This window comes from Artemia sp. Qi Xiang Cuo, chromosome 1, assembly GCF_049724085.1.
Source record: "Artemia sp. Qi Xiang Cuo chromosome 1, ASM4972408v1, whole genome shotgun sequence".
NCBI classification, from domain to species: domain Eukaryota; kingdom Metazoa; phylum Arthropoda; class Branchiopoda; order Anostraca; family Artemiidae; genus Artemia; species Artemia sp. Qi Xiang Cuo.
The window spans coordinates 49,980,201-49,994,296 of record NC_142794.1 but is presented as its reverse complement, the minus strand read 5'-3'; the positions used below and the strand labels follow the sequence as shown (position 1 = coordinate 49,994,296).

General features: G+C 34.7%; 1 protein-coding gene across 1 annotated transcript in view; it reads right to left on the bottom strand.

Annotated features, from left to right (window-relative positions):
• Positions 1–14,096, bottom strand: part of LOC148956437 (uncharacterized) — a 570,204-nt gene that overhangs the window by 460,985 nt on the left and 95,123 nt on the right. Inside the window, 2 exon segments of the mRNA XM_089090886.1 lie at positions 1,354–1,518; positions 13,100–13,264. Coding sequence (XP_088947012.1) covers positions 1,354–1,518; positions 13,100–13,264 — 330 coding nt within the window.

Here is a 14,096-nt window from a genome sequence, read left to right as displayed (position 1 = left end):
CTTATCCTGTCCCATATCCCCAATATTTCAATTTCCTTTTCCTTACTTTGCATCTTTTGTAAAAAGTAAATATTTCACAAACCGAATCTATTTTAACTGCCGCAGTAAACACGGCAGTCATGAAACGTAGTTACGAGCACGCGATCATGAAAGAAAGTTAAAAAGTGTTTTTTCCGTTTTTTACTTTTTTTGCAACAACAATCTGTTGTGCCTAAGCAAATTGCGTCAACTTCTCAGCACCAAACCCTAAAAAGTCAACAAACTTTAACAAAAATGGTATTAATTTATAGCCACTCCGAGGGAAGGCAATAATTGTTATTTTTAAAACAATACAAGAATGCCGTCAATACACGAATTCTTTCCATAATCGTTCAGAAAAGATTATAGACTAAAATAAAAAATGATTCCAAGATTGCAGATTCTAATCTTTTTTTGGTTCAATAAATAATCATCTCGAGTTCCATTATGCATGAATTCTATTGCTGAAAAAAGATTTGTAAGCCCGGCTAAAACCACACACCTCCAAAAAATTTGCACATTCAAGCAAAAATCTACCATAAAAGGACGATCTCGAATTATGTCTTTTAGGTCCGACAAAAACTTGTATATTCAACGTTAAACGCATAACAAGTCTTAAGTTACATTATTTTTTCTGTGTTAAGTGTAATGTGTGTTTTTTCTGTGTTCTGTGTTTCTGTGTAAACTTATGAAAATTAAATGTTTATGAACTGTTTCGTTTAATGTTTCGTTTTTAATTGTCCGTCACGCGTCAACCCAAAATCAACCCAATCTTTTATCCCTTATTTCTGTGACTATTTTACCTTAGTTCTGCCCTAACAATGATAAATGTATGGATGATAGATAGACTTATCTATCAACAAATGAAATAACATCATTTTTATACAAGCCTAAAAGGGCTTATCCCAGATTTACCTCTCAATCACTCGGAATATCTGTCTTGGCTTTTTTCTACAATTAGCCATTTCTTGATGCTTACTGCAAAATACTTGATTTTCAATTTAAAATCAACCAGCAGACAAGTGAGAGGTTGCTAAAGTCATTTTAAAGTTTTTTAAAATTTATTTTTGGTCGTTTTCTCGTAAAAAGTTGGCATTTACCTTCATATGAAGTGTCCACACAACAACTGCATTATCCTGTATTGTCTAATTTCAGAGCTCAAGCTAGTTTTAAAACAGAATTGCATTTATCATTAAGCAAAAATTTCATATGTCTTAAAAGTAAAAAAAAAGAAAAAAACACAAATTCTAACCAAAAATGGAAAAGTTTTTATCCATAAAATTAACTTGAGCACAAAAGAGAGGGGCAAAATTGGAAAATAGAAAGAAGTCTTACCTTGTGTTCAAGATAATTTAATTTTGCAGCTCGCTGAGCTGATCGTTCGGGCAGGAGTTCGAATCGTGTAGCCATTCGCTGCATTTGTTCAAGAGGAACGTTTAAAGGAATATCCTTCGCTTCCTTGAATCGTTTCGTCATTGCTGGTAGCTCTTTGAAAAAACTCTAAAAATTTAAAAAAGAGCTTTAAAATTTCAGTAGTTGTAAGATCAATCGAACCAATTTTGTTGAGTCAACTCCAAAAACTAAAATTATTTCATAGATTTTTAATATCCACTTGGTAATAAATCACTCAAATAAATCCAAATACTTATAAGTGCCTGAGTCACACCGCATTTTTTTAGTTGGGTAGATGTATGCAGCTGGGACTTCTTCCTATGGTGTATTCATTCCTAAGAATACATCCTATGCACCAGCAATAGCTCTGGATGATCATTTATCCTGTTATTTTTTAATCAAACTAGGTGCTTTCTTCCAGGAGGCATTCTCCTCCAGGGTGTCACCTTCTTAGCTGACATATTTTCAACAAATGAAAATTGGAGGTAACATGTCATTTAATAGTCCTTTTAAACAGGTCATGGTAACGAACTAGAAGCAAAGAGCGAAAAGTCCCAAAGGTAAATGAAACAACCACAATGGAATTTTTATTACACATCAAAATATAAAGATCAAAAGAATCTGCTTTTTATTGTGATTCCAAATATAAGTATTACATAAGTTACGTTCATTTTAAGCTACCCATCAAATATTATGGACTTCAGCAAATGTGTATAATTATCAAACGGTCGTAAGATATCGCGAGAGGGCTCGTTCAAACAGAATTCCAAGATATAGCGTTTTTTAAGTAATAAAAAATATAATACCACAAAGAAATGTCCATTTTTGCCTTTTTGTCCCGCAAAGCAAAATTTTGGCTTGAGTGGGGCCAAAAAGCTATCAAGAAAAACTTTAAGATGACCACTCACTTGAAAGCGACTTTTTTTTCAGTTTAAGTCGATAGTGGCGTTAAAAACACAAAACTTAATAAAAACAAAAACAAATATTATCTTTAAAGTACCAAGGACAGCAAAAACGATACCTGATTCGTTGAATAAGTTAGGTAGCCACTTACGCAATCTAATGCATCCTTAAAAATTTGGAAAAATCAAGAATTGCTTTTCAAGGAAAAGTACCTCAATATAAAGCAATGAAATTTTTAGTAGAAGCGAACGCTAAATTTAAAAAAAAGAAACGTGGGTGAAAAAGTAATGAAAAATAAGATAAAAACATATTAACATAGTAATTAGTTCTGCTTATTTATTTTGACAGTTCAACGTGGCAATGTAACCAAAAATTTGGTACTACGCCAAAAAATCTGAAATTTTTCAAACAACCAAAAGAATAATCTTAGTAACATTGCGGTTTTCAGGTATTAATAGACCAAAGTTGGGTACAGGGGAGGGGAAGGGAATTTTCTATTTTGATAGCTTTGGTACTCTAATAGTGACTTAGAAACAAACCGAATATATGATGGGGTAACGGCCCCTAAAACTCTAGTTTTTACGCTAAAGTTTGACTTTTTATTTTTACTGCTACCATGAGATTTTGATGAAGGTTGCACCATGAAATACCAATTACCAGAGTTCATGGTCAGAAACCCTAGAACGGAGAATTCAAGCTCCTAACCACAAATACATAGAAAGCTCTTAACTATAAAAATAGAAAATTTTGTAATTATCCTGAGAAAGATGGTCACAGACGCTTGTTTTTGTTTCCTCAAGGATTCCCCTATCAAACCCCTTGAACATAATAGAAAAAGATTAATTTTAACATGTATATAATTTCCCAGTCCCTCATTTGAGTATTAAAGAGTCCACGCCTCATCAAACCACCAATTTATACCGTTTTCAGCGGCACAGCAAGAATTTTTCGGCCAAATAGGGTCACACTGCAATTAAGAGACGAATTTTAGATGGCAAATCGGTAAAAAATTACTGATAGCTAACTTTACAAACTTTCAGTTTAATTTTCACACAAGAACAGGGGGGGCATATCTGTCCCTAAAAATATTTGCAGTTCACATAAAATGAAGATTACCATTGAACGTTTATTGAATAATATTAATAGCTATGTAATACTGCATGGATGCAAAACAGCAATTATGGGAGGATTACTGGACAGTTAAATTAAGAGGAGGGGGACTTGAAGTCTCAAAAAGTGCATTTTTGTGCTCAAGTTTTCCGGTTTTCCGAGAGAGGTCGTTCAGACGAATATGCATGCAATTCAGTCCCCTCTGACGTCAGGAACAATTCCAAGGAGACGAAGCAATTGGGTCGATCATCCATAATCACAAAAAGCGTTTGAAAATATCAGTATGTATGTTGTTTGCCATGCACCTTCCCATATTGGATCAACCTGGTCACGACACCCGTTACATCCATGATCTTATTTTATGATTTTTATCATGGCTAAACTAATTAAAAACGTAAAATGTAATCAAAAATTGATAGCTGAGTGCAAAACGTGAAGCAATCCTCATTTATAATATCATCTCCTTCCCTACTCCCAAAGAAGAAAATGTATTTGGCTTTTGACCCGTGGCAGTCTGACCTCCATCGATTTGCCGGAATATAATTGGACTCACTAAAATATGAAAATTATAATCGTGTTATAGTGTTACTGTTATAATTGCACTAAAACTATAATAAAATTATTTCAAACGTTTCGAAAGACGATGTTTTTGCCTTCACTTGGAGTTACCAGACGCAAAAACGATTTTGTTACGCTGTGAAATATTTCTTGGAAAACACTAGTCTAACGTAAAGAACAGGGTTGATGGGGTCGCATACCCCTCACCAATAGGGTAAATTATATTAGTTATCAGTTTTAATTCTACTCTTTACTTCCATTTTAAAAATATTCGTTGTTTATTTAATAACTAAAAAACATGAATGGCAATTGAAGAATAAGGGTGGGGACGCACCGATATTTTTTAAGGGGTTCGAATTCTGGAGAAGGTCATTTGTATAAATGTCAACAAAAAAATATGAGGAAAATAAAATATAAAACAGCATATTTAGGTAAGGCTGGGTCTATATGCGGCAATTGTCTGCACAGGAGCTATCCACGGCTGGACCACTGTACTTCCAGAAGTCTTAAAATATATAATTAATAGCTTTTATCGAAAGTATACAAACAACAAGACGAAATATTTTGTTTCTAAAAGGAAAACTTTAGCTCTCTACAGAGAAATTGACAGATTGCATAGCACTTTCTTCGAAAAATTCTAATTTTATCTGAAAAAATCTGAGAGAAAAAAGCCGGAAGCTAAAACCAGGAATTATTCAAGAACTATCCATCAACGAAAAAATATAATACGGCAAGAAAAGCACACAGAAAACCAAACAGAAATTAAACATTAAGTCACATTACAAAATTTCAACAAAATCAATCAAGTCTGTGTTATAATTCCGGAGAACTGGCATGCAATCAAATCAAATAACCTTATAATTTGAACTGACGCATAAAATAAAATTGAGCTGAAATAACGCAGAGGCTGCCAAGATACACAAATAGAAACTGAATATAGGGACTTGATTCCTAGAAACCGACAGTTGTGAGGAGCGCGTCGTGAAAAGGCGAGACATGATTAGATAGCCAAGTGGAAGGATACGTAAACATGCTTTGCGCCCACATCAAATGCTCGACTTATTTCTGAAGTTCAATTAAGTTTTACGCTGAACCTAAACAAAGCTAGAAAAACAAATATTTTAGGTTTTGAATGGTGCCGCTTAACAAGAATATATTTCATTTGTTCGTAGCTAGTCATAGAAACTAATGTCCCAAAAGAAATTTTCGAAGACTTCTTCACTCGGGGGGAATGTGAAAATGCAATGCGTGAAATTAGACCCCGCCAATAGAAGATGTTCACAGCATCACTGGGTAAACAGATTGTGAAAATTGCTTCAGAATCGTTTTCACTTTCTTTGTTAATGAAGACTAAAGAATATACATTGAGGTGTGACTAACACCTGGAATTGGGAAAGCATCAATTCCCAGTGGTTTTAAAAAAACGTTTCTAACAGTGGGAAATCGAAATCCATAGCTCTTACTACCTGACAAGTTATGTTACCCCGCTACGATTGCGTTTAGAAAAAATTGAAGCGTAAAGTAAGAGTGCCAGACACTAATAGAACAGAAAACTAAAGATCATCGCTTAGATAACTAAAAAAAAGCAAAATAAAGAAACAGACAAGGTCATTTAGCGTTACTCAATTATTGAGTTAATTGTAAAAGCCCCACATACAATCTTAGTTGGATTAAAATTTGGGTATCTTCTTTTGATTTTACTTGACATTTGGCCCGCTATGAAAGATCCCCTTTTGCAAGACTGGTTCATTCGGTATATTAATGCATGTTTTTGCTTGATTAGCAATACGTTAGGCATACTAACAAAACTCTAAGTATTTTGTAAACCCATAAAAAGCTAAGAAAAATTAATATCTTGCGTAATTATAGAAAATTCAAATTAAAACAAACAAACCTAGACCTTTAACAAAAGTTCTAAATTTATATAATTGAAATTAAGCTTCTTTTGAATGTTTCTAGCTTTGACGGGCAACGCTGGACTGTCAAAGGAGTTACTGGTTTTTAATTCCTACTAATCTTACATTAAAGAGTTTAGGTTTCCTCTATCATCAGTTTCTCATACCCTTTCGCATGGAGGTTGATACGGAGCTGAAGCTTTCCACAAAGAATTATGATCATGTTTCGATGAAGGAACTGCAATCTTGCAGAGTTGTTTTGAGATTTTTTATCCTGTCTTTTTGTTAGTCCTTGCAAAATTTTTCGGCGACTACAGCATGATATGAATTATAATTTGCCGTGCAAAGTTATCAACTTCAGCATTGTTCAGAGTTCTCTGAGATGACTGCTGTTAATTATCGCACATGAATGGATCTTTTCTTGAAATTAATTTTAAAAAACTTTCCGAAAAATAAGTTATTCAAAGAAAAGTAAAGGCCATTTTAAACTTAAGCTCAGCAGATACAAATAAATTTTAAAATTCAAACTCAAAACGACTGAAACCCAAAACGAACAGAAATTAAATAAACAATCATAGCAAAAACATACAACAAGTAATAATATAAACGAATAAATAGATCTTAAAGCGAGTAATGCTTAGATTGAATATAAAAATCAAGCTTGAAACCAAAAAAAATATTTTGCTATTGAAGTATAGAGGAAACTTAAAAGGAACAGAAATTATAAAAAAAAACAATCAATGCAAACAAACATACAATAGATATTAATGTAAATTAATAAATAAATCTTAAAACGAGTGAAACTTAAATTGAATATGCAAACCAAGCTTAAATTGAACAAAAATCACTACAAACAAGAGTTTGGGTATGACCTCCTTCTCTCACTGTAAAAGTCTAAAACCTACTGCGTCATTTGCGCTTTACTGAAAACCAATTTTTTGGGAAGTAATATCTTTTGTACATAATATTGAAAATAAACATAAAAATTAGAGTTACATTTTGGACGGGTCTGCTTTCAGCAATTAATACCATATTACATCAAATATTCAGTTTAATTTATTAGCTCTTTTTAAAGTTGTCAAAGACGAATACAGTTTCACTACAAACAAGCTTTTGGATACTGCCTCCTTTCCTAACTGTAAATAAAAACCAAAAGCCTACTGCGTCATTGACGCTTAATTGAAAACGAATTAAATTGCAAATATTTTCTTTTCCACTTCTTACAGCATTGAAAAACAAAAATACAATTGCAGTGAGATAAATTCTTGAACTAATGGATCTTTCAACAATTAATATCATTATACATCAAATATTCAGTTTGATGTTGTTTATACTTTCCAAGACTTTTAGAAACCCATATAGTTTTCAGTAAAGTGTCGACCCCGGAATTTTTGTTATCTGACCCTTGATTTTTTTTTTAACAAAATTGCTACCTCAAAATTTTTATCTGATGCATTTGGGGGTAAAAGGGCGTGAGGGAGGGGCTAGTTGCCCTTCGATGACTTTTGACTCTTAGAAACCGAACTAGAACTTCCAATTTCCAATCAAATGAGCCCTCTCTGAAATTTATACGAGAATTCCTTCCAAAACAGTTATATATGCCCCCCGGGTATAATTTATGATTAATTAGTATATATAATTATTATAACCAATAATTGATTAGGTATAAAACGAATTATATTACAAATATTATGTTTGTACAACATGTGTCGACCCCGGAGTTTTCGTTATCTGACCTTTGAACTTTTTTTAACAAAATGTCTACTCAAAATTTTTATCTGATGTATTTTGTGGAATAAGGGAGTGGGGGGTGTTAGTTGCCCTTTGATCACTTTTGGCTCTTAAAAGCTGGACTAGAACTTCCAATTTCCGATTAAATGAGCCCTCTCTGAAGTTTATACGAGAATCCCTTCCTGCCCCCGGATCCTGGGGTTTTTTGTCGACATCAGAGTTTTGCTATTCTACCTTTCAACTATTTTTAACAAAATGGTATTTTTAACCCTTGCACATAAAGCACCTCTGGGGGAAATAATAAAAAAAATAATGAAGCTATAAAAGCTTTATTCATTCATTTATGTTTGCACCGGTTATCTTTATGTTAGTTAATTTTAATTTCTGTTCTTGCGGGGTTTCGTTTATTCTTTAACAGTAATTTCTGGTCTTTTTGAGTTTTAACTATAATAGGAATTGGTTTCTGTTGGTCTTGAGTTCAATATGGCTTTTTACTTTTCTTAGAAAACTTATTTTTATGCAAAGTTTTTTTAATTAATAATAATAAAATATTGAAGGCTTATGGCCTTTGCTATAGACATCTTAATTACATGCCTCTGATAAATCAAACATGATTTTTTCACGCCACAATGAATAGATCGAAAAAATAGCTTCAAAACACAGTAGTTATGCTATTTCATTTATTGATGCAGAAAGAGCAGGATCGTTTTGATTAAATCACTTTTTGTATTGTTTATGCCACAACAATTTAGCATTTACCGCAAAGCATGTATTTTGACCTTATTTTAAGTATGGCTGTAATTTTAAGTATTGTAGTATTTTCAGTTTGAGAGAGTTTATTGGAGTAATAGAAAATTCTTTATCTAGATCTTATTAGTGTATTTTGATGTGTCTTAACATCCTTTCGAAATTTCTTGAAACTTTCAACTTTCTTCCTATACAAAACTCTATCGTATTAAAGTCTTTAGGGTGGGGGCAGCGTAGTTGGCATAAAAGATGTAACCTAAGCGTAGACAGTAGGAGAGGGGGAAGGGTGAGGTCTTTGAACTATTTAAAAAAAGCTTTCTCAAAGTTCTTATCGGATGGGTTTGAAGAAAAAAGGGCGTGGAGGGGGGGGCTAGATACCCTCCGATCTCTTTTGACTCTTAAAAGGTAATCAAGAATCTTCTGTGTCCCTTCAAGTGAGCCCTCTACAAAGCCAAGATGACCGTCTTTTTTGCGAGAAACACATTGGCACCTAAGCCTTAGCCGACACTAACCGTTTTCGGGCCTAGTGGTGGTGTGCCGCCATTAAAATTTGTGTTATGTCACCACTAACCTATCTTTAACACAATGGATCTATTAAAAGTTTTATTGGTTTCATTTGAGAAAAAAAGGTTTGGGGGGAAGCTGGTTACCCTTTAATATCTTTTGACCCTTAAAAAGTGAACTAGAACTTTCAATTTCCAATCAAATGAGCCCTCTCTGAAGTTTATACGAGCATTCCTTCCATAAGAACCATATATGCCCCAGGGCATAATTTATATACCTTGTCCCTGAAGACTGTGGGGGGAGTGTCCTGCTCTATCATATTATCTCCAGAACTTTCAATTACGTTGAACAAAATTGCTATATCAAAATTTTGATTGGATGTGTTTGGGGAAATGGTGGGTGTGGAAGGGGTCTCAGTTGCCTTAGAATCACTTTCGAATATTAAAAGGGAACTACGTTTAATAAAATGACTGTCTCAAATTTTTGATTGGATGTGTTTGGGGAAAAGGTGAGCGTGAGAGGGGGGGTTAGTTGCCCTCCAATCACTTTCGACTATTAAAAAAGGCACTAGCCCTTTGAATTTCCAATCGAATGAGCCCTTTTGAAGTTTCTACGACAACGCCTTCTATAAAAACTTTATGTCCCTAGGGTATAACTTAAAACCCTTGTCTTGAGGGTTGTGAGGGAGTATCCTCCTAGAAAACATATTTTCTATCTGGAAATCAACTACGCTGAACAAAATGGCTACCTCAAAATTTTTATTGGATGTGTTTGGAGGAATGATGGGCGTGGAGGGGGGGATAGTTGCCCTCCACTCACTTTTGACTATTAAAAAAGGCACTAGGCCTTTGAGTTTCCAATCGAATGAGCCTTTTTTGAGGTTTCTACGACAACGCCTTCTATAAAAACCTTATGTGCCCCCAGGGCATAACTTCAAACCCTTGCCCTGAGAGTTGTTGGGAGTGTCCTCCTCAAAAACATATTTTCTATCTGGAAGTCAACTACGCTGAACAAAATGGCTATCTCAAAATTTTGAGTGGGTGTCTGGGTGAATGATGGGCGTGGGGGGGGGGGGCTAGTTGCCCTCCAATGACTGTTGAATATTAGAAATGGCACTAGAACTTTCGATTTCCAATCGAATGAGCCCCCTTTGAAGTTTATACGATGACCCCTTCCATCTGAAGTGCCTCTGGAAAAAAAAAATAATAATAATAAATAATAAAACATTGGAGCTGAATGGCCTTTACAATAGGCAACGCTACAGCGTTGTCTCTGATTACATAAAAAAAAATAAGTTTTTTCAACTGAAAGTAAGAAGCAATATTAAAACTTTCCCCCGGGGACTATGGGAGGTTTGATCATCCTCAAAGACATAGTTATTGGATTTTCCGACTATGCTGAAATCTTTTTTTACCTGATAAAAATTTTGATCGGGTGACTTAGGGTAAAAAATGAGCGTGGGAAGGCGGCTAGCGGCCCTTCAATATTTTTGGTCACTTACAAAGCACACTAGAAATTTTGATTTCCGATCAAATGTGCCCTCTATCGATCTTCTACGATCACTGGTTCGATAAGATCACCCATGGAAAAAAGACACAAACAAACAAACAAATAAACACGCATCCGTGATCTTTCTTCTGGCAAAAAACAACAACAAAATTCCACATTTTTGTACATAGGAGCCTGAAACCTCTACAGTAGGGTTCTCTGGAATGCTGAATCTGATGGTTTTAATTTCATTAAGATCACATGATTTTTTGGGGTGCATCCCCCTTTCACAAAAATTGGGCAAATTTTCTCAGACCCGCAACCTTTGACGGGTACAATAAAATTTGATGGATTTTACATATTTTGAATAAGCATCAAATTTCGATTCTTTTCATGTATGAATTGTTATCAAGATTGTTTCTTAGAGTTCCAGTTACTAATGAGCCACATCGCTCCTTACTTACGGTTCGTTACCACGAACTTTTTGATTGATTAGGAACAGGGTTCCATCTTTTTCAGAAAATAAGAAATTTCCCTCTTGTAACATATACTGAGGATAGTCTATTTCATACATATATAAAAAATGTAGAAAACAGAACGATTGCAGATAGAGCTTAAAGTGGACGTAACGTGGACAACGTGGTCAACGTGGTGTGGACAACGTGGGCGTAATGGGAAACATTTGTCGTTTATAGATCTATCTTTTGGGCTTCTGAAAGTTCCCAAATCTTATTTTTGGTTAAATTAGACTATCAGCAATAACATAAGTAACACAACTTCAAGAATTGTTCGTAGATCATAATATGTATTTTCCTTGGACATCATTCGCTTACTTTATTTTGGTTTAAAGCGGCACTTATGGTTGTTTTTTGTTGTTGTTTTTTCTAGTGAAATGACATCAGACGTCACTTGATCAACTTGGATGGGAAGGCTATATAAGGGCGTAACTCAACACATTCTTCCAGTTTATATTGCAATTCAAATTTAAGTAAAACCTACCCATCAAATATAAAGAATATTAATTCTGAAATTTCCAGAAAACTACAAAGCTTCGCAAGCATTAAGCAACATTAAAATTTAAAACGAACAGAAATTATTACATATATGAGGCGGTTCGCCCAATGGTCAATACTTTGCTTTTTACGCTAAAGGTTTTTTTTTAGTTCTTGCAAAAGAGCTACCTATTCTAATTAAACGGCCTTTGTGATTCAGGGGTCATTCTTAAAGAACTGGAACAAAATTAGAACTTTAGCGTAAAGAGTGGGGTAGTGACGAGGGGGCGAACTCCCTCATATACATAATAATTTCTGTTCGTTTTAAGTTTTAATGTTGCTCCTTACCTTCAGTTGAAAAAACTTGTTTATTTTTAATTAAACAGAAGCAATATTACAGATGCATGTTTATTTTTCTTTTCTTTTCTTTTCCCCACGGGTGATCGTATAGAACCAATGGTCCTAGTACATTGAGAGAGGGCTCATTTGAATGGGAATTAAAAGTTCTAGAGCCTTTTTTAAGTGACCAAAAAGATTGGAGGGCAACTAGCTCCCCTCTCTAGCCCCTTTTTTCCCAAAAATTATCCGATGAAATTTTGAGACAGCCACTTTGTCCGAAAAATTATGCCTTTGGAGATAACATACCCCCCCCACCCCTCGGTATAGGCCTTTAAACTTATAAAAATTACTCATTGTTTATGTATAGCATTTGTTATTGGGAAGTTTGCAGACATTTTTTTTTGGGGGGGGGAGGGGGATTTTGTACTTGGGATGGGTTTCCACGGGGATAATTTTCCGTTTGGAGGAAATTTTCAGGAGTGAGATTTCCAGGGAAAATTTTACACTGGGGAAATTTGACAGAATTCTCATACGAAATTATTTTCATTTGTTTTACGATTGTCTTTTCCATTTCACGTTGGCATGTGGAGATCTTCCGGGGGAATTGCCCGAGAGAAATTTTCTGTGAGTTTGGATTTCCAGGAAATAATATCCACAGAATAGAGGATTTCCGGAGTGATCGGTAAAACGATTGGAACTTTTTCAAATGAAAGAATGCTAAGGAGAATTTCTCAGGCTGAATCTTCCGCAAGAAATTTTACGGAGGGGGGGGACTTTCAGTGAGGATATAATTGTCTAGAAGGAATTTCTTGGGCAGGGGTTTATTTTACGTGGGACGAACTTTCCAGGAGGGTGAGCTAGATTTACCGACAATTAAATAAGAAAAATTCAACCGAAAGTAAGGAGCAACATTAAAACTCAAAATGAGCACAAATTATTTTCGTATAAGACGGGGTTGTCCCTCCTCAATACCTTGCTATTTACGCTAAAGTTTGGCTGTTTGTCCCAATTTTTTAAGGACGACTCCTGAATCACACGGGCCGTTTAATCCGAATAGGAATCTTTTTTAAAGGTGCTAAAAACTTTAGCGCGAAGAGCCGGGTATTGAGGAGCGGGCAACCCTTTCATATGCGGAATAATTTCTGTTCGTTTTGAGTTTTGATGTTGCTCCTTACTTTCAGTTGAAAAAACTTCTTTTTTTAATCTTTAAACGGAACCAAAGACAAATAATTGTCCTTGTGGGAGGGTACAGAACTGAATACCCTAGAACTGTGTATAGATAATGTCCCTCTCATTTTCTTAGTTTTTGAGACTTTTAAGAATTCAATACCCCCCCCCCCCCAGAGAATGCTGCAAATGACGCCCCTGTACAAGACTACCCAACAGTCTTAATTTCATTTCAAATGTCATTAACAGATTTACCTTATGTTCTTCAATTTTCATTGAAAGGGTAGTTGCAGATTCTTCATCAAGAGCTGCTGGTACATCATCTGTCCCGAGCAATGCCTCAGCTTGATGCAACCATTCTCCTAACGATCCAAGGACACCCGGAAGATTTGTATCCAGTAACCATTGCCAATGTCGAATCTGAAGAAAATAAAACAGGTTGTAGTCTTACCAGAAACGAGTCAATAAGATATTAATAGCTCTTCCATTCCTTATATTTGATGATTGGTATGCTTCAAAATACGACAAGGCAGGGAAAAATTCAGGTATCAATGTTGCAGTGAAGGGGTTTTCTTACTCTAAAGTGGGATCAAAGAGAGATTCTAAACGAAAATTTCATAATATATCAGGGAAAGACTCTGATACTCAATTTTTTTTTGTATTGAAACTTCGTAATTCAAATCATTTATCATATAAAAAGTATGATATTAAAATCTATTCCATTATCATTTGTTGAAATAGCATGTAAAAAATCAATCACTGTGATTTGACACTAAGTAAAGCTCAACTTATTGCATCCTTTCTAAATTGAAAAAGATCGTGCTCCTCTGGTGACGCAGAATTGAGATAAGGGATTGTAAAAAAAAATAAAAGTAAAAAATAGTACCGTATCTAGTAATATACTACTATATAACTAAAAACACATTCTGAGTTGTATCCTTAATTAGTAGCTGATTTAGCAGAATAATAAGATAATCACTTATACAACCAAAAATATCCGGACTAATATTAGATCCCACATTCAACGCCACAGAAAGAATTTAATAATTAAAAGAAATCAAATAAAAATGATGAAGCCTTCTTTCTTCAAGAAGACCGCACGACAACGGTTCACTGCCAACACTGACCGTGAAAACTTATTTTCTAGAGTAGAAACCTAAATAGGTTAGTTACATTCCCACAGGTTAGCTACGCACCCACATTCTTCACCAGAAAAAAGACTTTAAAGAAAAACTTACCAGGCCTTCCTTCT